The sequence below is a fragment of the Lolium perenne genome, chromosome 3 (assembly GCF_019359855.2).
Source record: "Lolium perenne isolate Kyuss_39 chromosome 3, Kyuss_2.0, whole genome shotgun sequence".
NCBI classification, from domain to species: Eukaryota; Viridiplantae; Streptophyta; class Magnoliopsida; order Poales; family Poaceae; genus Lolium; species Lolium perenne.
In genome coordinates, this window is record NC_067246.2 from 211,708,583 (window position 1) to 211,734,889 (window position 26,307).

At 47.6% G+C, this 26,307-nt stretch overlaps 2 protein-coding genes across 3 annotated transcripts; one reads left to right on the forward strand and one right to left on the reverse strand.

The window, feature by feature from the left end:
* Positions 1–13,450: 13,450 nt before the first annotated feature.
* LOC127343253 (fasciclin-like arabinogalactan protein 11) lies at positions 13,451–14,472 on the reverse strand. Its single transcript, XM_051369379.2, has one exon. The coding sequence runs from the start codon at positions 14,419–14,421 to the stop codon at positions 13,672–13,674; it is 750 nt and encodes a 249-aa protein (XP_051225339.1). The 5' UTR covers positions 14,422–14,472; the 3' UTR covers positions 13,451–13,671.
* Positions 14,473–20,475: 6,003 nt separating this feature from the next.
* On the forward strand, positions 20,476–26,089 carry LOC127343254 (probable U3 small nucleolar RNA-associated protein 7). 2 transcript variants are annotated; one of them, XM_051369382.2, is made up of 8 exons: positions 20,476–20,686; positions 21,535–21,668; positions 21,758–21,847; positions 22,332–22,464; positions 22,921–23,039; positions 23,536–23,603; positions 24,186–24,234; positions 24,793–26,089. In XM_051369382.2, the coding sequence occupies exons 2-8, from the start codon at positions 21,555–21,557 to the stop codon at positions 25,813–25,815; spliced, it is 1,596 nt and encodes a 531-aa protein (XP_051225342.1). In that variant the 5' UTR covers positions 20,476–20,686; positions 21,535–21,554; the 3' UTR covers positions 25,816–26,089. The 2 variants fall into 2 exon arrangements, with proteins under 2 accessions (XP_051225342.1, XP_051225341.1); XM_051369381.2 differs by having other exon boundaries at positions 20,477–20,690.
* Positions 26,090–26,307: the final 218 nt, after the last annotated feature.

Here is a 26,307-nt window from a genome sequence, read left to right on the forward strand (position 1 = left end):
GCAATCTCTATTATATGATTTATCTTGTTGTTAGTATTGGTATCACTTTGGGAGCATTGAATAAATCTATTTGGTTTTGGCAAACTTAGCATTGGTCAATAGCAACAACACTTTGAGGTTTAAGTAGAAAAGAGAAATACATGTAGTTGTTTCATTGTCTTTCTTTCTTGTTAGCTCATAGCTTATTATTCCGAAGTTAAAACTGTTTGTGCTTATAAGGAAGATGCATGATTATTTCTATCACATGTATATTTGTTTGTTTTCTTCAACTCTTATGCTTGCTAATTAACCTTGCTAGCCAAAGACCTGTACTGAGAGGGAATACTTCTCGTGCATCCAAACCTTAACCCAAACCTATGTCATTTGTGTCCACCATATCTACCTACTACATGGTATTTCCTGCCATTCCAAGTAAATACTTCATGTGCTACCTTTAAACAATTCAAAATTTACTATCTCTTATTTGTGTCAATGTTTTATAGCTCACGAGGAAGTATGTGGTGTTTTATCTTTCAATCTTGTTGGGCAACTTTCACCAATGGACTAGTGGCTTCATCCGCTTATCCAATAATTTTGCAAAAAGAGCTGGCAATGGGATTCCCAGTCCCAAATTAATTAACCTAAATAGACACTCCTCCATGGTATGTGATTGATGGACGGCACCCGAAGGATTCGGTTAGCCATGGCTTGTGTAAGCAAAGGTTGGGGGAGTGTCATCATAATAAAACTAAAATAAAAAGGCACTCCTTCATGGTATGAGATTGTTGGCAGGCACCCGAGGATTCGTTTAGCCATGGTTTGTGAAAGAAAGGTTGGAAGGAGTGCCACACAAAATAAAAATAAAATGGGAGCCGCTCTTTTAAGGTTGTGTGGCAAGGGGGTTAGAGTACCCGCTACCAGTCGTTGACAACAACAAACACCTCTCAAAATGTTACTTTTATTCTCTTTATATGATTTCAAAACTGAAAAAGCTCTAGCACATGATTTAATCCCTGCTTCCCTCTGCGAAGGGCCTGTCTTTTACTTTATGTTGAGTCAGTAAACCTATTTCCCTCCATCTCAAGCAAGCATTTGAGTAGTTGTGATCAAACCATTATATTGTGATTTGCTTCATCATGTCTTTTATTCTTCCTTGTTTAGTACAAGTTTTATCTGAATGAATATAGCTTTGCAAGTTATCAATGATCATGAGGAGACTATTATGATTGAGTATGCAAGTTGTGCAATATAAACTTTAACATGAGAGCGCTGCTCAATAGATAAGAATAACCTGTTAATTGTTCTCTGACCAAGAATGAAGTTTGCCATTACCAACTATGATTTCTTATGCACCTTTATTTGTGATTACCTTATACTTGTTTCAAGTTGAACTAGAATGTCTTGTGTGAATGAATATGATGCTTCTTGTCCGTATTTTATTTATCGACTCTTCACTCTATAAACATGTGGTCCTGTTTACTGAGTTCAGTTTCGCTTGGGGACAAGCGAAGTCTAAGCTTGGGGGGAGTTGATACGTCCAATTTGCATCACTATTTTGTATCATAATTTGCTGTTATTCATTGATATATTTCATATTTGGACATAATACTTATGTTATTTCATCTATTTTGCATGTTTCATGATTATTGGAGGATCGAGCACCGGAGCCAGGATTCTGCTGGAAAAAGCACCGTCAGAATGCAATATTTCGGAAGATCAACAGCTGATGGAAATTATACCAAAAATCCTATTTTTCCAGATGACGAAGGAAGCCAGAAGGGGGAGCCGTGGGGACCCGAGGTGGGCCCAGACCGTAGGCCGACGCGGCCCATGGCCTGGCCGCGCCGCCCATGGCCTGGCCGCGCCGCCCAGTGAGGAGGGGGGCCCACAGCCCCTCTCGCCTCCTTTTCTTCGCGAAATCCTTCGTCCCGAAGACCTAAGCCACAGAGGGTACCTCACGAAGAGTTACAGCCGCATCTGCGGGGCGGAGAACACCAGAGAGAAAAGAGCTCTCCGGCGGCTGAAATCCGCCGGGGAAATTCCCTCCCGGAGGGGGAAATCGACGCCATCGTCACCGTCATCGAGCTGGACATCATCTCCATCACCATCATCATCATCTCCACCATCATCACCGCCGTCTCCACCGCTGCACATCGTCACCGCCGTAGCAATTTGGGTTTGATCTTGATTGTTTGATAGGGGAAACTCTCCCGGTATTGATTTCTACTTGTTATTGATGCTATTGAGTGAAACCGTTGAACCAAGGTTTATGTTCAGATTGTTATTTGTCATCATATCACCTCTGATCATGTTCCATATGATGTCTCGTGAGTAGTTCGTTTAGTTCTTGAGGACATGGGTGAAGTCTAAATGTTAGTAGTGAAGTATGGTTGAGTAATATTCAATGTTATGATATTTAAGTTGTGGTGTTATTCTTCTAGTGGTGTCGTGTGAACGTCGACTACACGACACTTCACCTTTATGGGCCTAGGGGAATGCATCTTGTACTCGTTTGCCAATTGCGGGGTTGCCGGAGTGACAGAAACCTAAGCCCCCGTTGGTATATCGATGCAGGAGGGATAGCAGGATCTCAGAGTTTAAGGCTGTGGTTAGATTTATCTTAATTACTTTCTTATAGTTGCGGATGCTTGCAAGGGGTATAATCACAAGTATGTATTAGTCCTAGGAGGGGCGGTACATTAGCACAGGTTCACCCACACAACACTTATCAAAACAATGAAGATTAATTAGCCGTATGTAGCGAAAGCACTAGACTAAAATCCCGTGTGTCCTCGAGAACGTTTGATCATTATAAGTAAACAAACCGGCTTGTCCTTTGTGCTAAAAAGGATTGGGCCACTCGCTGCAATTGTTACTCCCGCACTTTACTTACTCGTACTTTATTCAACTGCTACATCAAAACCCCCTGAATACTTGTCTGTGAGCATTTACAGTGAATCCTTCATCGAAACTGCTTGTCAACACCTTCTGCTCCTCGTTGGGTTCGACACTCTTATTTATCGAAGATACTACGATACACCCCCTATACTTGTGGGTCATCACGGGGCGAGAGGGAGGCGAGAGGGTTGGAACGTCGGGGCGAGAGGTAGGTGGTAACGGCTAGCTGAGGTGGCGCGATCTGATTCGTCCACCTCAGCTAGCCGTTGGGGTAGCCGTTGCTGGCTCAAAAATTCGAAAAAAATGCCAAAAACCCCAAAATTTCATCCCCACCCCCTATAAATACCCCCCATATGGTTGCACTCATTCCACACCTCACTTCATCTCCTCTACTCTCCATTTCCACTCCTCTCAACGCCATGTCTTCGTCTAGCAGCAGTTCGAGCGACGAAATGGAGGGTGATATGATAGATGCATTCCAGGCGGAGTATGAGGAGGAGATGCTCAACGAGGAGGCGGAGCCAATACGGCCGCGACGCCGCCGAGAGTTCATCAGGCGTGATCGTTTGGGTGCCCACTATCGGCTCTTTGAGGACTACTTCGCCGACGACTGCAATTATCCTCCGAGCTTCTTTCGGCGAAGGTATCGGATGAGGCGATCCCTTTTTCTGCGCATTGTGGATAGATTGGGTGAATACTCTCCGTATTTCACCCAAAGAGTTGATGCTCTCAACCGTGCTGCTTTTTCTCCCCTACAAAAGTGTACTGCGGCTTTGCGTCTGTTAGCTTATGGAGCCGCTGCAGATACGATAGATGAGTGGCTTAAGTTAGCTAGACAAACTTCATCAGATTGTCTAGATAGATTCTGTGAAGGCATCATTGACTGTTACGGGGAGACGTTTTGCCGTCGACCAAATGTTGAGGATACTCAGCGTCTGTTAGCGAAAGCCGAGGAGTGTGGCTTTCCGGGCATGTTAGGGAGCATCGATTGCATGCATTGGCAGTGGAGGAACTGCCCAGTGGCTCATGCTGGTCAATTCACAAGGGGAGACATCAAACACCCTACCATAATCTTAGAAGCCGTTGTGTCGTATGATCGTTGGATCTGGCATGCCTTTTTTTGGAGTGGCCGGGTCCAACAACGACATAAATGTACTCAACCAGTCGCCGTTGTTCACTGATGTGCTTAGGGGAGAAGCACCCATAGTGAACTTCACGGTGAATGGACACGAGTACAACTATGGTTACTACCTTGCCGACGGCATCTACCCCTCCTGGCTGGTGTTCATGAAAGGTGTTACTCTTCCACAAAGTGAAAAGCATCGACTGTTCACTGCTGCTCAATCAGCTTGGCGCAAAGATGTCGAGTGTGCCTTTGGAGTGCTGAAGGCTAGGTTCAACATTCTAGCAGTTCCGGGACGCTCCTACTCGAGGCGTACTCTTGGGTTGATCATGCGTGCATGTGTCATTCTGCACAACATGATCATCGACGATGAGCGTGGTACAAATTTGGAGAACATCTATGAGACAGTTGATTCCAATGTCGGCCCTGCAATACACAACCATGCACCACCAAGCCTAGCAGCCAGGATTCAGATGGACAACGAAATGAGAGACTCACCGATGTATACACAGCTCCAGCATGATTTGATTGAGCATGTGTGGGCTAATGCCTAGATTATGTAATTTTTTCAAATTTTTATGTAATTTTTTTATGATGTAATCGGTAACAATTTTAGTTCAATAAAATAATTTCCTTGCATTATTTTTAATGTTGTAATCTGAAAAAAAAAATGCTGATGTCGAGGAGAGAGAGAAGTGAGAGCTAGCACTATAGCCCGTGCACTGGCACTGTGGGGTGAGAGTGGGGTGAGAGTGAGAAAAAAAACTGACGTGGCAGGCTATAGTGGTTGGTGCATTGGCACCAGCCTAATGTGTCGCGGTTTCTTGCAATCGAACAAAAAGCTACTGCTAGTATGGATAAATAAAGGTCAAGTGGAATAAAAGCGTCACTGCAAAAGTAACTCGTACCAGCAAAGCGAGCACCACAGTCATCTGTATAAAACGAGTGGCATACGACAGTGCTAGCTGGCTGCTCATCATTGAAAGTGACATGCCGCCAAGCCACTTTGTACGTGCGTACACGTACGACAACCAAATGGCTCCGGCGCAGAATTCGTCTGTATATATAAGGGCATCTCCAACCGGCTGATCCAAACGGATGCGCTGGGCTGTCCGTTTTGGGACGTTTGAGTGGCCAAGCGGACACCCGGACAGCGGCCCGCGTCCGCGTGTTCGTTTGGGTCGCGCGCTGCGCCCAACGCGCGGACGCAGCGCATTTGTAATAAAATAAAACAAAAATGAAAATAAAAAAGGAAAAGAACAAAACATAAATTTAAACTAGTTGGTCATTAAACTTAGCCCTATTTTGGGCAAATTTTACACAAAAGAAAGCCATATATGGCTTTAAACTAAATAAAAACCCTAGCACGCGGGTTTGCGAGCACGCGGTGGCCGCCGGCAGTACTACCCCCAGTAGTACTCGTCGTCATCGGCGTCAATGACGACGACGCGCTGTTCCGGCTCGAAACGCCGGAGGGCACCGGGGACTCCGGCCAGGGCGACCACTGCGCCCTTTCCCAGGCGGAGTCCGGGTTCGGCGGCCACCGCGGAGCTGCTCCTCCGTTGCGGCCTGCAGCTCCGCCTGTAGCCGGAGCGTGGCGAGCGCTCCTCCTCCGCCGGGCGCGCGGCCCGGCGCTCCTCCTCCTCCTCCCGGAGCGCCGCCGACGCGTTGCCTCCTCCTCGACGGCGCGCCGGCTCGAGGAAGACCCACGCCTCCGCACAGGCGTCCTCCAGGCCTTCTGGCAGCCTCCTCCCGCGCGGAGGTGCGCGGCGTCTCGGCGAGGTGCGGCCATTTGGCCGGCTCGTCGAGGTCGCCCGCTCGCGGGACGCCGCGAGCGCCGCCTGCGGCTTCGGGTCGTCCTCCTCCTCCCGGGGCTGCGGCGTGGCCGGGCCGGGGCGCGGGCTCGTTGATGTAGAGGCCGCCGGGCGCGCGGCCAGCCCGCCTAGCAGTGTGCGCGGCCGCGCGCGAGGCCGCGTCGTCGCGGATGTGAAGCACGTGCGCCGGCGCGCATCGTGCTCCACCTCCAACCACAAGTCCCGCTTGGGACTTGTGTCGCCGTACGCGGGGTCTCGCTGGAGGTCCGCCGGCGATTGAGCGCGGCGCCTCCGGATCTCGGCGTAGCGGGCGCGGCCGGAGCCCGGGGATGGGCGGCACCGGAACCCGATCTGGGCTCGGGTGCGGCCGTGGGGAGGTGCACGTCCCCACGGCATTGGGACGCCGGCGTCCCAGAACATCCGCGCCACCGCTACGGTGACGTAGATCCGATCGCGTCGGGCGTCGCCGGCGGCCCCATGGCGAACGGCGCCGGCGCGACTGGCCGGCTGCTGCCGGCCTCGTGGTCGTTGGCGGATGGGGAGAACTCGCGCTTCGGGGCCATGGCGGCGCGGAAGCTTCGAGCTCGCGCATGCGGCCGGAGTGGAAAGTGGGGACTGGATAGGGACAGTCCCCTTCCCCAGTCCACATTTAATAGGACTGGGGCACCGACAGGTGGGCCAGCCACGCGGACGAGGCGGACACACGAGGACGCCGCGTGCCATCCGCGGCCACGCAAAACCGGCCCAGATTTGGGCCGGGTTTGCGTCGTTCCGGACTCCGCGGACGTCCGCTTTTGCAGTGCGTCCCCGTGTTGGGCCGCGTTTTTGTCCGGCTCGACCCAAACGGACGCGCGGGCGCGGTTTGGGTCGCGCGGTTGGAGATGCCCTAAGCGTACCAGGCCTACCAGCAATGTCGCCAGGAATGCGTCTGTGCGGACGCGTCCGCGCGTCCGACGCGTCCGTTTGTGTCCGGTTGGGCTGCATGCAGCCCTCTCTCTGCTCTTTTAATCATGCATGCGGTCATTCCTAGCCACATAAATAAAATCCCTCCCTCTCTCTCCTCTCTAATCACTCATGCGGTCAAATAAATGCGTCTCTATCACCGGAGAAATGGCAGACGCATGCGGACATGCGGACGTTTTTTGTGTCCGTGCGCAACACAAACGGACATAAATATGCGTCGGGCCACTGGAGATGCCCTAACTAACGGAGTTGCGATCAAAATGGTCCATGCTGATTGTTTTGCGATGGTAACGTGCCAAGTGATCACGGCACATGGCTCTTAATTAGTGAGGCTTATAACTGATAGTATCAGTTCAATAATTCTTATCGCGTATTTGAATGATATATCTAAATACGCAGCAAGAATCATGGAACACGAGGTAGTTAGAGTATCTCTAGCCGCACTCTCATATTTTAGAGAAGTAAAAACCTCCCTACTCCATTTCTGTATTTGCTTATCCAAAGAAAAACCCGTTTTAGCTAATCCCCTGTACTTAAATTGCATAGTTGGAAATCAAATCATTTAAACCAAACATAAGTTTATATAACCGCCCTTTTTCTTCTCTTAGCAGGCAGCTCTACACTTTGAGCCATTGAGGCACACAAAATTATTAAATATTACAGACCAAAATAACTTTTTTTATAAAGAAAATATACTAATATCGAGAGATATCAATTACACCCAGCATCTGCAACAACACAATACCATAATAGTATCGAGATGCCTTGAAGCCGACCGACCCTCCACCGGCGACAACCAGGATCAAAGAGAGGATAAAGAGAAGACCGACCTAGGGCTTACACCCATCTCGCCCGTCCCACCCTGCACCTCCACCACCGACATGTCCTACCGCCGGAAGCCACCACCACCATCACCAGGCCAGCACCCAGGTCGTTGTCCGGCATGCCATCGCTACCCTAGGCGTGCAACCGCTCACGCCGCCGCACGTCGGGTAGCCACCACGCCGTGGTGACCGGCGAGCGCACCACACCCAAAACCTTGGAGGAGCTTTCCCGCTCTGATCCTCCACGCAAGCGGATGAGCAAGCCCTGCCGCCACCGGCAACAACAAAGCTGAGCCTGGTCACGCCCTCTGGCGGCAACGGGAGGATGAAGGAGGGGTAGGGTGGGGGCCTGGCAGCGGAGGATTTTTTTAGGTTTTCCCTATCGCAATCTCTCATAAACTTGGCATGCCCCTTCGATCTATCTCGGTTGATGTACAAACGGCCGAAATGTGATAGTAGCCTTGGCTGACGAAAATCCTTGTTAAAAATCATGATCATAGCCATTTACAAATCTTCATGTTTTTCCTCCTCCTCTGACGAAGAGTTGTCGAAGATCATCTCCCTCAAACTTTTCATCTACAAACAAATATTTGTGTTGAATCCCGTCGAAAAGAAATTGAAAAACACAAAAAGAAAACTCACCTTGTTTTTTCATCAAACATCTCATGGACCAATGAGGTGAGAACCGCGACTGCCGGAGTTGAACTGACGCAGAGGGGTGAGAAGGCCTCCGGTCCGGGGCTGCGCGGCGACCGAAAGCCAACGTAGAAGCCGCGGAACAACAGTCCAGCCGGTCGCCGGTCGATTAACAAAGTTTCCACGGCCGGATACTCCTCGTCGGAAAATAGGCCGGGGGCCTCGATTCTGGCGACGCCTAGCTCGATAGCAGCCGATCTACGACGTATCATCATCTGGTGGCTTCGTTTTCGAACAAATCTGCAGCGGGATCGAAATGGCCGCGGCAGTTCGATCTGCAACCCGATTCCGGCAACGATAGCCACCAACGAGCGAAGCCGAGTATGGGAGGTGGGCGAAGGCCCAGTTCTTTTTAGCTTCAGCTTGTGCAGAAGCTGCTCCAGCTTGAGCTGCCCAAATAAACGGCTGTGAAAAGAAGCTGTAGAGAAAACTCCATCCAGTTCTTTTCGGCTGTTGTCATCTTGGCTTATTTTGAGAGTGCTGTGATGAAAAATCTAAAATACCCCTGTACAGAGAATGGAGCTCGCCTCGATCTGGGTCGCCGCTGTGCAAGGGGTGGTCGCGAGCTACCTCCTCCGCCATGGAATCGGGCTGCGATAGGTAGGGGAAGCTTTTGGTGTCGGGAATGGCATGGGGCGGAGGCCGGAGTTGCCGGGACGGTGTCTCGTGGCGCGACGGATGGCGGGGAATGGATGCGGCCTGAGATTGGGCAGCGGGCAGCAGGGACGGTAGGCGAGCGGCCGACGGCTGGAGCGTCGGGGGCGGCGGGCAGCAGGGACGGCAGGCGAGCGGCCGACGGCGGGAGCATCGGGGACGGCGACCGGCGGCTGGAGCGTCGGGGGCGGCGGCGAAGGAACCCTAGCTCGTTCCTTTTCTGTCGTAGGTGGTTCGATCGAAACTGCAAGAGGAAAACGTTTCGGTCTGCTACTAGCTCTGCGGTGGCATTTGCACGTAAATAAGGCTAACGATAGGGGTAAAGCTATATACCGTTTCGCTGGCGTTCGGGAAGCTGCGGGAAGCTGGGGTACCCCAGCTTTTCCCCACTACACACAAATGGCTGAAGCCGGCTGTCCCCTACCACGGCTTAAAATCCAGTTCTTTTGGGCTTAGGCTGCCCCTCACCTCTAAGCCGTGTAGAAGCTCCAAAAGAACTGGCCCGAAGTAAGGTACAGGCTATCGGCGTAGGCAACATGTGTTTGCCGAAGTGAACACTGGCGGGGATGGGCGGTGCGGCAGGGAAGGTGCGTGCAAGGGTGGAGGCTGTGAAATTTGCTCCGCATGGTCATGACCGAGTAAATCCATAGAATTCGCGGAGGCGGACTCCTAAACATTTGGCTCTCTACTATAGGAGTTCGACTAGGTGTAATTTAGAGAACAAAAGAAAAAAAACATTATTCTTTAACCTATTATTAGGGATGTAAATGGTACGGATAATTTATGTTTCATATTCGCATATGCATCCGCATCCGTTTTTGATGATATGGTATGCATTTTTCGGAATCCACCGGATATGGATGCGGATGTTGATATTGGTCAAGCGGATATCCAGAGATATGGTATTGATAACATTTGACGGATACGGATTATTCGACATTTTTGGAGATAATCTGATATCCCAAAGAGGATAATCCGATAAAATTTGTCCAACCCCAAATACCTAAAAAACATAGTTAGTCTACAGATCCAACTACGGGTATTATTTCGTACACAAGTTGGTTTGTTGTACAAAGAAGTGTGCAACTTTGGACATAGTTCAATGTTACACATTTTTTGCTTACTTTTTTACATAATAAAAGAATCATATTTCTTATTTTTATTTGTATTTTATTGAATATCCTTTTCTGACCCGAGTTTACTCCGAATCCGCTCCATATCCGCAATCGAATATAATTCGCATTCGTAATGCGCATTCGACCATTATTAGTTCCGATCTGAATCCATTAAAAATATGATAAACGATATGAACAACAATATTCGATCCGATCCGATCCGTTTACACCCCTACCTATTTTTTCAATAAAGGGAATATATTAATATCAAAAGATACCAATTACACCTAGCCTCTGCAACAACGCACCACCCTAATAGCACTACGGATGCACACAGCCAAAAAAGGAAAAGAAAACTAAGAAACAAAATTCACGCTACAACATCTCGGCCTAACAACAGCAATACATCCACCGCTAAGACAACACTTGAAATACAACTCTCCAAAAACGACGCCTCCAAGAAGGGAACATTGCTCTAACATCGTCGTCGCCCGATCATAGATCTTAGGTTTTCACCCTGAAGATTGTCCTCGCTCTCAAAAACAATGCCTCCAACAAGGTCATTGCCAGGCACAACCAGTTAAGGCCAGACCTTGGGTTTTCACCCTGAAAGGTAGGACTCTGAACTTCACATGTGTTGTCGCTCCCACTTTCATATCGCTGCTGTGTAGCCCGGACACCAATCAAGTCTCTCAACAGCGCGGAGACTTGAACCTCCCTTAGCTAGTCCTCCCCTCCGGCTTTCATGAACTTCTCTCCTTCCGACTTTCATCATGGATCCATAGTCACTTGATGTCAACACAGAAAAAGAGTTTCGCGCCGCTCCCTCCAGAACCAATCGATCGAAATAAAAGCATGGGTGCGCACGACCGAATACCACCGATCCAGCAAACTCCAGGCAAAAAACACTGTTACATTCGCCGGCGGAGCCTTCCGGAACTCAACACACCGGCCAGATCACGAGTCCAGGTCTCCGATAGATCTTCCTCTTCACGCAAGAGAGGCCCTAGGACCGCCGCCTTTATTCAGGTCGAACCCCCACGTCGGCGACCATCCCGGGCTGGCCACTCCAACCCTCCACCGGCGACACCGTCGCCGGCTTCCATGCTCCTCCATCACGCCGTTGGAACGTGGTGATAGATCGAAAGATCCACCCCCACCAACCGTAGGATGACCCTCTCCGGCGAAGAAGAGGGCCACCTCCACCGTCGTACCCAAGGCTGCTGCCCCGGGCGATCTCGTGTCGTGGAAGAAGCCCGAGATCGCCTCCACTCACCGGCGAGAGGCAGGGGGAGGGGATGGCGCAGGCCATGGGCCTGGCCGCCGCCCACCACCAGCCCCTGCCGGTGTGCTGCGGGGGAGAGTCTACGGGGGAGGGGACCGCAGCGCAGAGCCGCCGCCGCCTATCACCCGCACCGGCCGATTCGCCGTTTGCGTCGAGGAGGAGATCCCGTCCGCCGTCACCCACGTCGGCGAGGAAGGGCCGCCGCCACCGCCAACACCCCTACCTATTATAGGGTCCGCCGCCCACCACCAGCCCCTGCCGGTGTGCTGCGGGGGAGAGTCTACGGGGGAGGGGACCGCAGCGCAGAGCCGCCGCCGCCTATCACCCGCACCGGCCGATTCGCCGTTTGCGTCGAGGAGGAGATCCCGTCCGCCGTCACCCACGTCGGCGAGGAAGGGCCGCCGCCACCGCCAACACCCCTACCTATTATAGGGGTTCGGCTAGAGATACCCTTAATTTCTATTATGTTTGTTTGGAAAATAGGTGACTTTAGAGCCGAATGAATTTCTGAATTTATTTAGCATGCTCAAATACAGACGTATCTAGACAAGGTTAAATGACTTACTTCCGATACCCATCTAAAATTGTCTTATGCGCGCGACAGCTGCCGGGCGATAAAGCTTCTGGTGCGTCCTGAACTCCTAATAACTACAGGCAAACCGAACATTTGTCACCTCAAGCAAATTTGAGTCTGTTGCATTGGTGTTGCTCTCCATGCAAGCGGATATAGTACTTGTACTATTGCGAATTTGCGATGAAATCGACTCGTTACCGAACGAACTCGGCAGCACGTGGTCGTGTAAAAGAATGGACCCTGCTTTTGCTTGGCCACTCTGCTCCGCACTTCCACCAACTCCATGATTAGTAGCCTAGTCGGACCCCATAGAGGCCTCCGGGGCTCTCATTTTCCCCCCTCCCCCCTCTCGTCCAGCTACAGTAGGTTGAGGGTCGACCTCCGTTGGCCGGGCCGCTCCGAGGCCTCCTCCGACGGATTAGCCGGCCGGAGATGGTCAAGGAAGGGCGCCGGAGTAGATAGGGCTAGTTTTAGATTTAGATCTAGCTTGTTTTCCCCTGTGGAGTATGGCGTTATGCCCATGGGAGTCTGGCCATGGCGGAGTTGGAGAGGCTCCCGGTGGCTTGTGGTCGTCTGGCTGCTGGCCGCGGCGCTCCGATGGTCGGAGCCGGAGGCGGAGGGCGGCGGCGCTACCACAACTCCCCCAATAAAGCTCTCAGGCTTTTCTCTCGATCTGGATAGATCCGTCCTGGATCTTGCTTTCCCTGGCCACCATGGTGGTGGAGAAGAGGAAGCAACCCTTGATGGAGCTGTCCTTTGCAGATCGACGGAGAGGCGGTGGCGGTGGTTCTGCTTCATCCTGTTCTTCACAGCTAGAGGTACTTCTGCCTCTGCTATCCATGGCCGGCATGGCGGCCTGAAATCAACAACCTCCGATTCGGAGGCCCTGCAGCTTCCTTCCTGCTGCGGAGCTCGGCGCGTTGCTGCTACCAAGTGGTGCGTCCCCGGTGGCTCCAAGGCGTCCAGCAGCGACGGATCTTCGCCGGACTTGGGTGTTCGGGCATCTGCGCCCTGTTCTTCGGCGGCGACGCTTGGAGGACGCCGGCGACTTGTGGTGGTGACGCCCAGGGACTCGATTGCGTTTTTATCTTTAGTTCTAGGGTGTTTTCTGAAAGATGGCAGGCCTTATCTTCTAATTACTGGTTCTTTAGGGCGAGTGATGTAAAAGGGCTTGTCTGTAAATTTGTACCCACCACTGATGATAATTGAGGTTTCTCCGGGGTCTTCTTGACCCCTTCTTTGTGCAAAAAAAAAAAAAAAAAGTCGGACCCCATAGCTTTGATAAATCCAAAATCGAAAACTCTACGACATGTACATTATCCCATTTTGAGAAGAACTCGTCCTAATCAGCATGTGGTAGCTAAATCTCAGCTTGATTTAGTAGGTCAGGTCGTTATCAGCTCACCTAACGCGAGTAAAGCACCGACAGTCGTCTCTTGCCGTGCCGGGCACCACAATTCTCTGATAAATCGCACTACCAAGGGTCTAGTTACTATACTCAAAGTGTAGCGCATCATTGACATGCTGACCTCAAACACATAATAAATTCAATAAGATAACCCAAATCTTACAAAACCACCATGCAAGGAGGCAAGAACAGGAATGGAAGGGAAGGACTTCGAACAGAGAGGGAAAGAAACACCACCGTCGGCAGGCTGGCGGCGGCAACCAACGATAGAGAAACTCTATGCACATTGATGGCCTCGTGGTCGCATCCGTGGGTACTAGCACCGGGGGATCTCACTCTCACAAGAGGTAGCCAACAAGGGCGGCGATGGCAGCCACTCCCCACCCGACGGTCCTTGCGCCGGCGGCGTTCCCCGCGGGCGTGACGTCGTCATCCGACCCGGCAGGCCCGGCGGCGGCGTCACCCTTCTTTGCCTTATCACCCTTGGCGGCGGTGGGCGCGGCGGCGGGCGCCTTGGCCCCGAAGAGCTCCTGGGGCAGGAGCACCTTGTCGACGGTGTAGACGGCGAGCGGCTTGGCGACGCTGAGCGCGTTGTTGACGGAGACGACGACGACGCCGGTGGAGACGTTCATCTGGCTGTTGCTGGCGGTGGTGGTGATGTTGAGCGTGAAGGGGCCGTCGGCGCCGGAGGCCTGGGTGCGGATGGGGTTGCTGGCGGTCTGGAAGGACTCCATGGTGTAGAACTGGGGCAGGATGTGGCCCTGGACCAGCGCCACCTGCTGCTGCTGGGTGAGGCTGTTGAGGGTGCCGGACTTGAGGTTGTTGAAGGCGTTGTCGGTGGGGGCGAACATGGTGTAGCCGTTGCCGTTGAAGGAGTTGTTGAGCTGGCTGTTGAGCTGCGTGTCCTGCTGCGTCGTCTTGAGGAGGCGGATGAAGGTCGTGTACTGCCCGCCCTTCTCCAGGATCGCGGTCACGTTCTGCGGGCCGCTCGGGGTCACCGCCGGCGCCGGCGCCTGCGCATGCGACACCGCCGCGATAGCCAGGAACGCCGCCGCCACCACGGCAATGCCGCTCCTCATCGCCGCCATTGCTTTCTTAACTGTGGGTGCTCTGTGTGGGTTTCACAATGGAGCTAGGCTGCAGGAGAGGGCGGTAGTGCAGTGATGGGTACCAGGGGTGGCCGTGTGGCTGATATAGGGAGGTGGACGTGGGGTGGGGCAAGGGTCACGGCTGGAGGTGAGCTGGTGTGACGGTGCGTACCGAGCGGTGGTTGCCGGAGACGGAGAGGTTATGATGTATTGATGTGCCCGTGGAATAATAAAGGGAAACATGCGATTCGATGCGATGCTCTGCCACGCAACGCAATGAAACAACAGCCGCCGTGCGCTGTGAGAGTCTGCGAGGCTGCGAGGTCAAGCGAATGGATATTGCTCACGAGAAGTCGGCGCAGCCAACGGCAGTGAGGAAATGCTGCCGTGCTAAGCGCACACCTATCATTAAAAGTTGGATTAAAAGCTCGAGAGGGCTAGTACTCTCCCATTTATTTTTACATTGATTTCTAGGTTTACTTAAGGTTGAACTTTGTAAACTTTAACTGAAAATACATAAAAAATATCAGGATCCATAATATCAAAATTCCATAATATGAAAATATATTTTATGAAGATTCTAATAGCATATATTTTATATTATAGATGTTGATGCTCATACATTTTCTAAATATTTGGTCATACTTTACAAGTTTGCCTTGACTAAACTCAGAACACGAAGTAAATAAAAACAAGGACCCTCATATCGCATGGCGGTATCAAGGCGCGACCCAACAAGGAGTTGCCGAGTGGCTTGCCAAGCTGACAACTTTGACAATTTGCCGTTAATTTCGGATTCTGATGGTTGGCAGCTCGCTGCACTACGGTCTTCGAAACTCAAGTTCTAGGACGTGTTTGGTTGCTCACGAAGAATTTTCTCGAGATGGGACAAAAAATACTTGTTTGGTTGTTCGCGGTACGCCACGTTCTGGTCTCGCGCGAACCTCAAAGCAGCATGAAACCAGGTTCGAGGGAAACAAACGAATCAAGCATATCTAGTCAGCAGACGCTGGTGTGCACAAAGAGAGGAAAGGCGTGCGCGAGGCAGCAAACCCGGAGATGGCGGGAGGCGAAAAAATGATTGGGCGGCTGGCGTGGAATGTAGCCTCACCTCCCTCTTAGTATGTCACCACTAGCAGAAGAACAAATCATTCCTCCATTTTCCACTTAGGTGGAAGTGATTTAGATCTACATCACCGGCTGCTCTGACTTGGAAGATCTCCGGCACCGGCTCCGTCATTCTGTCGTCTCAGGCACCGACAACGGGTGGACTCGCGGATATGGGGCACTAGCTTGTCATCTTCTTCTCTGTAACTGTCTCATCCCCTTCGCCTCCATGCATCTCTGGCAGGTCATCGCCTTCTTCAACCATGTATGTAAACACCTATAACCCCCTCCACCCATTGTTAGCTCCTTACCTAGTTAGTTTTAGCTTAAGGCAAATTTTATAGTTATTTATGCAACATCGATTTAATTTGGAAGAGGATGAAGTTCGTCATTCAAGTAGCTATCTTGTAGGTGTGTTTCAAGCGTGGATGTTTCTAATCCACAAGAGAGCATTTCGTCACAATTACAGGCCCGTTGTCACATATACTCCCACTTTTTAACGTGATAGAGAGAGGATGACAAATGTGAACTACATCTACAACAATATCGATGTAGAGGCTATCATCATGCTTGAGATGAGAAGAGCCCCTCTTAACCACCTTGTGATCGAACACATATAGGGTGAGGGGTTACCAAGCCACCATCTGCTCAAAATCCAACGAAGATACAAGAAAGCTACCGATGGTTTCCATATTTCAGTGTGAGAAACTCTAGCTTGTAGTTCTTGACATGATTATATTGCATTGATGCGTAATAATTTGTTCATGTCAGGATTGCATTGGGGAAATTGGTTGTACTCATATCATTGCTAGAGTGCCCAAATGTCAATCTCATGCATACAGGGGGAGAAAGCACTACCAGTGAAAATGTGTTTGTTGCTATTGATTTCGATATAAAGTTCACATATGTGTTAGCTGGATGTGCAGGATCAATCCATGATGCCGGATATGCTTGTCGTCTTGATATTCTTTTACCGTTCAGGTCAACTAGGTACAATCTTAATGAGTTTTCTACAAGGCACTGTCCAAGGGACGCCCACGAACTTTTCAATCTCGAACACTCTAGCCTTAGAGTCCCCGATTGAGAGGGTCATTTCTCTGAAAAATAGATAAAAGATCCTTGACCAGAAACCGTTTCATCCTTTCCCCACCCAAATTAAGCTTGTTCTTGCATATTTCCTTCTCCATACTTGGATGTTTGGTTTTGGCCTTGGTGGCTTTTCCTCCGAGTAGAGTGATATGAAGCCTGGCGACATTGATGTTGGCCATGGTGTCCCTCTACATGATAATAATCCTTATCATCTATGCTTGAAGTGAAGAAATGGAAAATAAGTGATGTTGTCTTGTCCTATGAACTATTCCCTATTTGTGTGTGTAAGTGTTATGTGTAGTAGCTAGGTAACATCGTAGTGAACTGCTATTTGGTAGTAGCTAGGTAACTTCCGGGGTATTTGCTAGCAGCTAGAGCTAAAACAACGTCAATTTTTTGCTTGTTAGTTTTATATGATGTTTGTTAGCTCAGAGTAGTGCGTGCTAAGATCACCTCGTAAGAAGATGTGACCACAAAACTAGTTCCTCGGCAACCAAACACGAAAAATTTGCATCCTTTCAGCCGTAATTAGCCTTAGTTTGCAACCAAGCAAAGTTCATAAATGAGCTTTAAAATAAGTGTTGGCATCCAAACAAGATGCACAATATAACTATAACTTAGCCCAATAAATCATGGCTCCGTGGATCCATGATTCCATATGCTAAAAATGCTATGAGCAACCAAACACACCCTTAGTTCCAGAGAAACAAAGAAACAAAAGAAAGAGGGAGGATTCTCGGCTTCTTCAACACTTTGGATGCAACCATTTTAGGATGCAATCAGATAACTCGGAAGTGGTGGAGACGATGAAAGAGAGAGGATTCTCGGCTACTGCAGCAGCGGCGATTTTTTATGACTGCAATATCCTGGCTTCTAGTTTTGCAAAAGTTAGTTACGAGTACTTCCCAAGAGAGGCAAATGAGGTGGCGCATGAACTTGCTAAATTTAGTTTTCAATCCTCTAGCTCTTGTACCTGGGATGATGATCCCTCTACTTTTATTTTGGTTCCTTTTTATAAACGACGTAAGTATGTTTGATTATTAATAAAGTGCACATCAGAGTCATGTTTCCCCTACAAACAAATCCAGCGAAACAAAGAACAAAAGAAGTATTTTGCTCCCGGGGGTTCGAAAGTCTGTAGCAGGTGAGAAGTGAGTACTCCCCTCGTCATTCTGTTGGGAATAAGCGACGTTGCGCTCCCGGCACGGCGAAGGAAGGGCAGCGAGTCTGGAAGCGTGTCGTGTTCGCACGATTATCTGAATTTTAGACAGACGGCGACGCTAGCTAGTTATTCCGTAGCTGTCAGACAGATTAAGTTGCTCTCTCCACGAACATTATTGCTCGTTGGTTCACCGACAGAATACCTTCTGTAGTCCAGCCCTGCACCTTGTTCGATCATTTGTTTGCAGAGTTTGCTAGCTCGTGGCTCGTCCGGTGACCTGGCTCGAAGGGCATCCATGGCGCCATTGGTTTGTACGTTTAGACTATTATATTCCCCACAGTATCTGTTAGAAGAGACCATGATCGATTGACCAGCTAATGCACAGATGTTAATCTTAACTAATACGATATTAATAATGCCCTCTAGCCGATTTTAATTAGAACCATATATACAACTAGTTCTAAAAAGTTCAGAAAACAGAACAGAAAAGTCAGTTTTAGCAAAATCGTAAGGATTGATAAATAAATTACCAAAAGGGCCAATCGCCAATGATAATTCAGTTAGAACTTAACCAGTATTGACTTTGGAGCAGCAGGTAGAAAAAATGGTTGCCACTAGGTCCATCAGATTCAGATACAGTAGATAAGATCCTGTCACCGCAGACCGATAGAATGCATGGACCACCAACCGTACATTGCATATGGGAATGTAGCACTTGGATGAAAATTCGGCGGTTGATTACTAGACCGAGTCGATCTTCACTTTGCAAATTAATAACTGGCCAGATGCATAATGGAGCTGCCGGTATCAAATGACATGCAAGCTGCATCGGCAGGACTGATACTGATAGAGAGGGTGCCGGCCAATCTGTTATATTCCCATCCGCTTCCAGAATAGTTGCGTTGTTCGTATCTAGACAAAACTGCAACTCTACTTTGCATTAGAGGTAATGTGTGGCTCTTTGCTCTTCTTTAAACCGGTCTTTTTAGCTGCTTTTACCATCTCCTTAAGTCCTTATTTTTAACAGACTACTTTTTTTTTAAGCTGAACTATCTTATACCGAATTACGAAATTTCAGCTCTGTGTCCGGAAGTGTTGGGTTTGGTAGATGAGTTGGTCCATAGATCATGTTGGAGCTCCTTTTTTTTGCTCCGTTGGAGGTCATTATGAACATCACCATGCTTGCTCATCAAGGAGAAGAATAATGCCGGTATGTGCGCCAGTTGATCCACGCTTTTGTAGAGTCCATGCATGCAAGATGCAGAGGCTTCCACGCAACGCGAAGGTTTCACATGGATCACTTGACAATAAGCGCATCTCTAGCTGCCACTACTAGGAAAAGGCCTATAAACTTAGGATTACGGGTTACCACCGGCGCACCGAAAAAGGTGCACGTCGGTGGTATTTTCCGCCGGCGCACGCGGTGGAAGGCTCACCGGTGGTGACTCATTACCACGCAGAGGGCTGCCCGCCGGTGATAAAAGGTAGCCCGGTCTGGGCAAGTCCCAGAAAATATCGTTGGCGCACCAGCTCATAGCCGCTACTGGAAAAAGGCCTATAGCTGCAACAACACCCGTGATGCAAAACCAACGGTCCGCCGCTGGTGGCCCTTACCAGTAATAGGCGCAAAAAAATTGTCACCGGTTTGCCATTTTTTGGTCTCCACAAGTCTACCGCTGACGACCAAAATAAAACATCGTCATTTGTTCTGTCTTGGGGGGTCAACTTGGGGGCCTGACACTGAAATATTTGCGGTCTAGTCATTAGAACTGACGAGTAGAAAAATATGTCGTTTGTCACCATTTATACCCGAAAATGGTAATTTCCTTGTTGTTTTCTTCATCTCTGGCTTTGTGTATATGCGTGACGGTTGCATTTAAAAGCATGCCTCTGATTAGGTTCGGCAAATATCGACCTATGGCTAAGCCTCGTTTTGCTCTGATTTTTGTTATACCTGCGATGTTTCCCTTTTCAATGCGTCGATGCTTCGTGGTGGTATGCTATGTCGACGCGTATGTGTTTGCAAGTGTAAATATGATGGTTGCCGGCCATTCACACCAATTTGCACGCCGGCGCATCGATTATGTCGCTTCGATTCACACATGCATTGCCTTTTCGATTGAGGCTTTAAAAGTAGATTATCTCTCTGGGAAGCAATGTGCGCCTACACACGATCATCCTCCACTCTCGATCGATTCAGAATCCAAGGATCTCTTGGTTGTCCATCAATGGCCGGCCATGGTGTGGCCGACTAGGCGGCTCTCTCCGACGAACTAATTCAGAAGATCGGCGACATCCACCTTTCGACACATTTTTGAAATTCGAACATTTTTCAAATTCGGACATTTTTAAGTTTTGAATAGTTTTCAAATTTAATTTTTTTAATTTAAACATTTTATGAATTTGAAGAATAAGGAAAAAATAAAAGAAACAAAAACAAAAACAAAAAATAGGAAAAAAAGAAAGAATAAATAGAAAAATGAAAAAAAATAAGAAAAAAGTGGAAATGAGCCGGGCCCTATACCCGACCAGGGATCCGCCCTAAAAACTTCCGTGAGGGAAATGAAAAAAGATGCTGTCGTACGGGAAAAAGAATACGTGGTCAGGAAAGGAATGGGCCAGCCCAAATTCGCCTGAAACGAAGAAAACTAGGTGCGCGTCAACCTACTACTTGACGCAACGGGCGTCAAATAGGGTGCACCGAGCCCTAGTCGTTCGTCACGGCGCCGCCGCCGCCATTAGCCCATTACACGCCCTCTCTTGCGCGCCACCGCCGACGCCGAAGCGCTCACCGGCCGGTCTTCTCCAGTCATCCTCCTCCGCATATCCCGGCTTCGCAGTACCTAGGGCGCCAGCGCGGAAGTTCGTCGTGCCGCCGGCCTCGACTCCCGGCTCCTCTGTCTGCGTGTATGTAAGTGTTCCTTCGGTTGCTGCTTGCGTGATTGTGTTTGTGACGCTGTGCTATGGCTGCTGCTTCTTTCCTGTGTCCTGCTCGTCGCTTGTTGCATGCTTGCATTGCCTGTCTAATTTCTATGGGAAAATTGGGCCCCTACCATTAAAAGATCTACTAGTATATTTATGTCTGTACCATCAAAAGGTTGCAGGCGTTTTGATTTTTACCATTTCTGTGAAGTCCCCGTTAGTGATGCATATGTTACCCTTTCATGTTTTCCTCAACTGTTCCAATTTTAAGCATGCAGTTGATCAAATTTAGGCATGCGTTCAGCAAATGAGCTGAAACATTTCGACGGCATAACCACAGGATATGACACAACATATCAGAACACTTCAACATGCTATATCACATAAATTAGCAGCTCAACTCAACATGACAGGAATTAGGCATTGACAAGAATCTCTAATGCTCTTTTTGGTTCAGTCCTGTACCAGCCGTAGACACATGGAACAGAGAACAAAAATAAGGACCTCCACACAACAAACGGGCGATAATTTGGCAGGGATGGAGGTGTGCCACTCAGGAGATCCTCCGCCGGGGCTCGGGGATGCGGTGGTCGCCGCTGGGAGGGCCATAGGGTGGTCGGGGCCTTCTCTGTGCATGGGTTCTGTTCGAGCTGAAGAACAGAAGGGAATCCCTAAAGTAGATTGGCACAGCGGTAGGAAGGGAAATTGTTATATCAGTTAATCGGAAAGATATCTTTCTAACGGCAACAGACGGAGTGGCAAAACCCAATAATGCTGCAACCTTTGGATGTTACAAAACTCAAGAGAATATTTTGATGGTACTGATTTTGCAGTAGGGTGAGCACTAAGCAGAATGGGAATCGCCAAGGAAGAAGATCCCAAGGGGATAAAGAACCACCAAGACGCAGTCGAAGTAATGGAGATGAAGGTGGTCAAGTTCTCGCGTGGAAAGGCTGCTAACTTGGCGGTATAACTATTATTCTCCTACAAGTGTAGTCGTGGAAGTTTAGCGCTAATTTCTATTGACATTTTGATATTATTGGAATGGCTCTGCAGAATTTACGTGATAAGAAATTGAAAGGACAGCTTACTGGAAAGGAGAAGCTGATTGGACTATCTGCCAAAGCTGCCGCACAGACTGAAAAGGTGATGCTTGGTGGATTTGTTGCTTTATACAACTATATAAGTAGCTGTCTAAGAGTGTGCATGATACAAGGGAAGTTGGTATTCTAAACTGATGTCTTGTTGATGTTCTATCATATAGCTCATGTCTGCGGGACTTATTACATGTTAAATTTGACATGGGTCTATCTGGCTTTGCCATTAAATGAGTGGTAGCCAACAAAAGATTGCTCAGTAAATTTTCCTTTTGTAGGAATAGTTTGTTGCTTTAGATTAATTTTTTCGTACCACGTCATCAGTTATTATGAACTCTTGCTGTCTTGCATAACCTCATGGGGCTTATTGGAACAACAATGTAGCACACTAGCACACGAACAATTTAAAACTCCTTGTTATGTTTATTTTCTTATCTGGCTACCTTATGTTTCTTGATCTTTGTACTTGATAACTATCAAGCAAACATATAAGAGAATTTGCGTTATACTGATTTTCTATTGCTAACCTGCAGTGGTTTCTGCCTATCGAGGGGGGCTACTTAGAGCCTGAAGGTTTCGAAAAGACATATAGATATGACCAACAATCTATTGTTCAGGAAGTGGACATTTCGAGTTCAAAAAAACCATTTGATATGATCCTACCTGGTAACTACGTAATTTTTGTATGCTCTTTGTAATTATGCCACCATTCCTACATGATCCAGTACCAGTAACAACAATGTATAATTCAGATTCCGACAGAAAACACCATTGATGATACTTATAGAGTACCATTAGATGATTATAATTTCCAAATTAAAGTATTTATTTCTTGATATTTATTGGGCATGCCTTTTTAAGATTTTCCTGTGATTGTCTTCTACAGGTACGTGCGAAAGTTAATTTTTAAACATTTATAACCATAACATCATATTGACACTAGTAGTTTCATATGATTAAACAGATTCAGTTATTTGAGTAATTGAGTGAGACAACTTTGCTGTGAGCTCTTATGCTTCAACATTAGACATACTTTATGTGGCCACCTTGTTGAACTTCCTCAGTTATTGATTTGTAACCACTAAAATATGAGGGGGCTGACTAACCCTTGTTTTCTTGCAGTTCTTGGTCCTTATACACTTGAATACACATCAAATGGCCGCTACATGATAGTAGGGGGACGAAAAGGTCATATTGCTATGATGGATATGTTGAATATGGATCTCATCAAGGAGTTTCAGGTCAGCTTTTTCAGTATCTAAGAAGTTTCCCAGTATGTGGATTTACTTATTCCATTTCTGTTTGAAGTTTACAACAACAACAACAACAACAACAACAACAACAACAACAACAACAACAACAACAACAACAACAACAACAACAACAACAACAACAAAGAGTGATTTAAAATTTAGTCAGAATCTTGCTTATGAGGTTGGCATTTGGTCTTCATCCTCCCTTTGTCTGGAGCATCTAGATAGCGGCTAATAGTACCTCTTTGAACCTTGATAGTCTGTATTATCGAGATGATTTTCTGGTAGCTTTCAATGTTGATAGTGACCAACAGAAAAAGCCCTCCTGTATTGTTTTGTCCCTGGTCAAAATGTTACTGTTATCCCCCACTTTTCTCCAGAACTATCCTCTCGTTCTTATAATCGCAATGACTCTGGACATTTCTAATGTTATTTCTTATTTTGCAATTAATTTATACTGTACTTATCTGATTTTTTTTTCTAGGTGAGGGAAACTGTGCATGATGTGGCATTCTTACACAACGAGCAACTCTTTGCAGTCGCCCAGAAAAAGTAATTTCTCGACTTAAGCTTTGCAACATATTTCCATTGCTCATAAAATATATCAACATTTCCCATCTTGTAATGTTAAAAGAATGCAAGAAGATCACCCTATGGCCTGATGCTCTAGAAAGTCCACATCAACTTGTGCTCAGATCCCGAAACATAAGAACCAATATAACACAATGATTTGATTTGTGGACCAACAGTGCTATATAATTCACTAAGTGGTTCCTCATACACTTTACCTTGAGGGATATCATCACAAATATGACATCTGTGAACAAGAAGCCTAAATTTTGGCAGTATCTTGAATTATTTGTACATAAACATGTGAGGTAGGTACAGCTTAGAATTGCCTTCTGAATTCAATACTTGGGAATGGTTTGTTGGTCTTGACTTTGGGACTGTTCATCATTTATTTAATATGTTGCTGGTTAATACTGTCCATAGAAATGGTGCTTAGCAGTTGGTCTGCTGCCTCGCCTCCTTTTTCCTCTTTTTACACCAATTCATGGTAGGAACCTTGAAGGGTTGTGCACTCATGCTATTTATGAAATTGTGTAGCTCCTCACGAGAATATTGTTGAAACAGGTATCCGTACATATATAATCGTCACGGCACAGAAATTCATTGTCTAAAGGTAATTCTGTTGTGAATATCTTTGTGTTTGTGGTAACTGTATCCTAGTTATTTATGATTTTGAGAAATTTATTCTAAATGTCAATTTTACACATGCTTGTAGTCAGTTTGTAGAAAAATGTACTTAATAACAGAATGTTCATATTCATAGTTATTCTTATGAATCCACATAATTAACTAATGACAGATGATTTTTAAAGTACCATCAAAACCTTGTGTTGCTCGAGATCAGTGCGAAATCCAGATGCATATTTTACAACTTCAAGCTTTTGAGAATGCTCTGAATGCAAATGGCTGAATAGGTAGTTCGTCAACTAATGTTTATGAGGTTTTTTTTTGTGCCAGAGGGCTTTCCAGTTATGTACTTATTTGCACTAGAAAGTTAGGGATTTCCTGGGACAACACTTTTGCTTCTTAAGCATGATAACTCTGTATTAACATAATTCTTAGAGCTATCTATCATAAATTTGTTTGTAATCGGTGCATATTTGAAGATGTGCTATTTCTAAAATGCAGTTTTTTTGAGAGTCTAATCAGTGACAACTCTTCTGTTTCACAGGAACATGGTAAATCGCTGAAACTTCAGTTTCTGGAAAAATACTTTCTCTTGGCATCTATAAACAGCTTTGGGCAGCTTCACTACCAAGATATGAGTACTGGTGAGATGATTGCAAACTACAGGACAGGTCTTGGGCGTACGGATGTTATGCGGGTAAATCCCTACAATGCTGTCATTGGCCTTGGACATGCTGGTGGCAAAGTTACCATGTGGAAGCCAACCAGTGTGAAACCACTTGTGACAATGCTTTGCCACAATGGCCCCGTGACTGCTGTTGCATTTGACAGGGGCGGTCACCTCATGGCAACTGCAGGTGTTGACAGGAAGATTAAGATCTGGGATCTGAGGAAGTATGAGGTTGTGCACTCGTACGCTGCACGTGCTCAGTCCTTAGATTTTAGCCAGAAGGGGTTGCTGGCCGGCAGTAACGGGTCTCTAGTAGAGATATACAGGGATTGTGGTGGCCAGGATTATAAGATCTATATGAAGCATAGAATAGTAAAGGGATATCAGGCCGGCAAGGTTTTGTTCCGCCCTTACGAGGATATCTGTGGGATTGGACACTCCATGGGTCTCTCTGCCATTATAGTTCCTGGATCAGGTGAGGCGAACTTTGACACGTTTGTTGAGAATCCTGTGGAGACTGCCAAGCAAAGGAGGGAGAGGGAGGTGCAGGCCCTCCTTAGTAAGCTTCAGCCGGAGACTATCATGCTCAACCCGAATATGATTGGTAGTGTGAGGCAGCCAAAGAAGAAAGAGAAGAAGACCAAGAAGGAGATTGAAGAGGAGATTGAAGATGCCGTGGAGGCTGCCAAAAACACGAGGGTGAAGAAGAAGGCCAAGGGTAGGAGCAAGCCCAGCAAGCGGGCCAAGAAGATGGAGGAAGTGGTCCTGAGGGCCAAGAGGCCTTTGCTGGACCAGTACAAGGAAACTGAGGGGCAGCCTGACAAGAAGCAACGGGTAGGCGAGAAGACTGAGCTGCCGAAAGCCTTGCAGCGGTTTGCCAAGAAAGGGCAATCATGATCTTGTTTATCGTTAGTGTCTGTGTTGTAGTATTATGTAGCTGGCAGGCAAGTATTTGCTTCCTTGTGAATTTGCTACATTCGGCAATAATGCCAAAAAGGATGGACTAGAATTTTGTACTCGATCATCTATATTCCAGTAGGGCTTGACCTCCAGGTTGAAATGCGTCTCATTTGATATCTTTGCTAAGTTGCATTTTTTTTTTTTTTGTTTGAAGAGGTGTTGAGGATTGTGAGGTTTATTTGATCAATTGGCAATGCCTTTTTGGTGTTGAGCACCAGCAATGGGAACGCTATTGCTTAGGCACATTTCAGTCACCATTTTGATTGAATGAAACCTGGCAATAATAGCATTTTCGTTCATGTTACCTGTAACTGAATGTGGTGATTGAATTTTCAATGGTCTGAGATCCTACTTAAAACCATCGTGCAAGGCAAACTTTTTTTTGTGTCTGACGCAATTGTATTTCTTTATTCATTCAACACAAACGTT

Excerpts from the sequence above, each read along its gene's own strand:
- LOC127343253 (XM_051369379.2), bottom strand. The coding sequence starts at position 14,421 with ATGGCGGCGATGAGGAGCGGCATTGCCGTGGTGGCGGCGGCGTTCCTG.
- LOC127343254 (XM_051369382.2), top strand. The coding sequence starts at position 21,555 with ATGGGAATCGCCAAGGAAGAAGATCCCAAGGGGATAAAGAACCACCAA. Across the intron at positions 22,465-22,920 it reads ATTTGATATGATCCTACCTG|TTCTTGGTCCTTATACACTT; the intron begins GTAACTACGTAA and ends GTTTTCTTGCAG. Across the intron at positions 23,040-23,535 it reads ATCTCATCAAGGAGTTTCAG|GTGAGGGAAACTGTGCATGA; the intron begins GTCAGCTTTTTC and ends TTTTTTTTCTAG.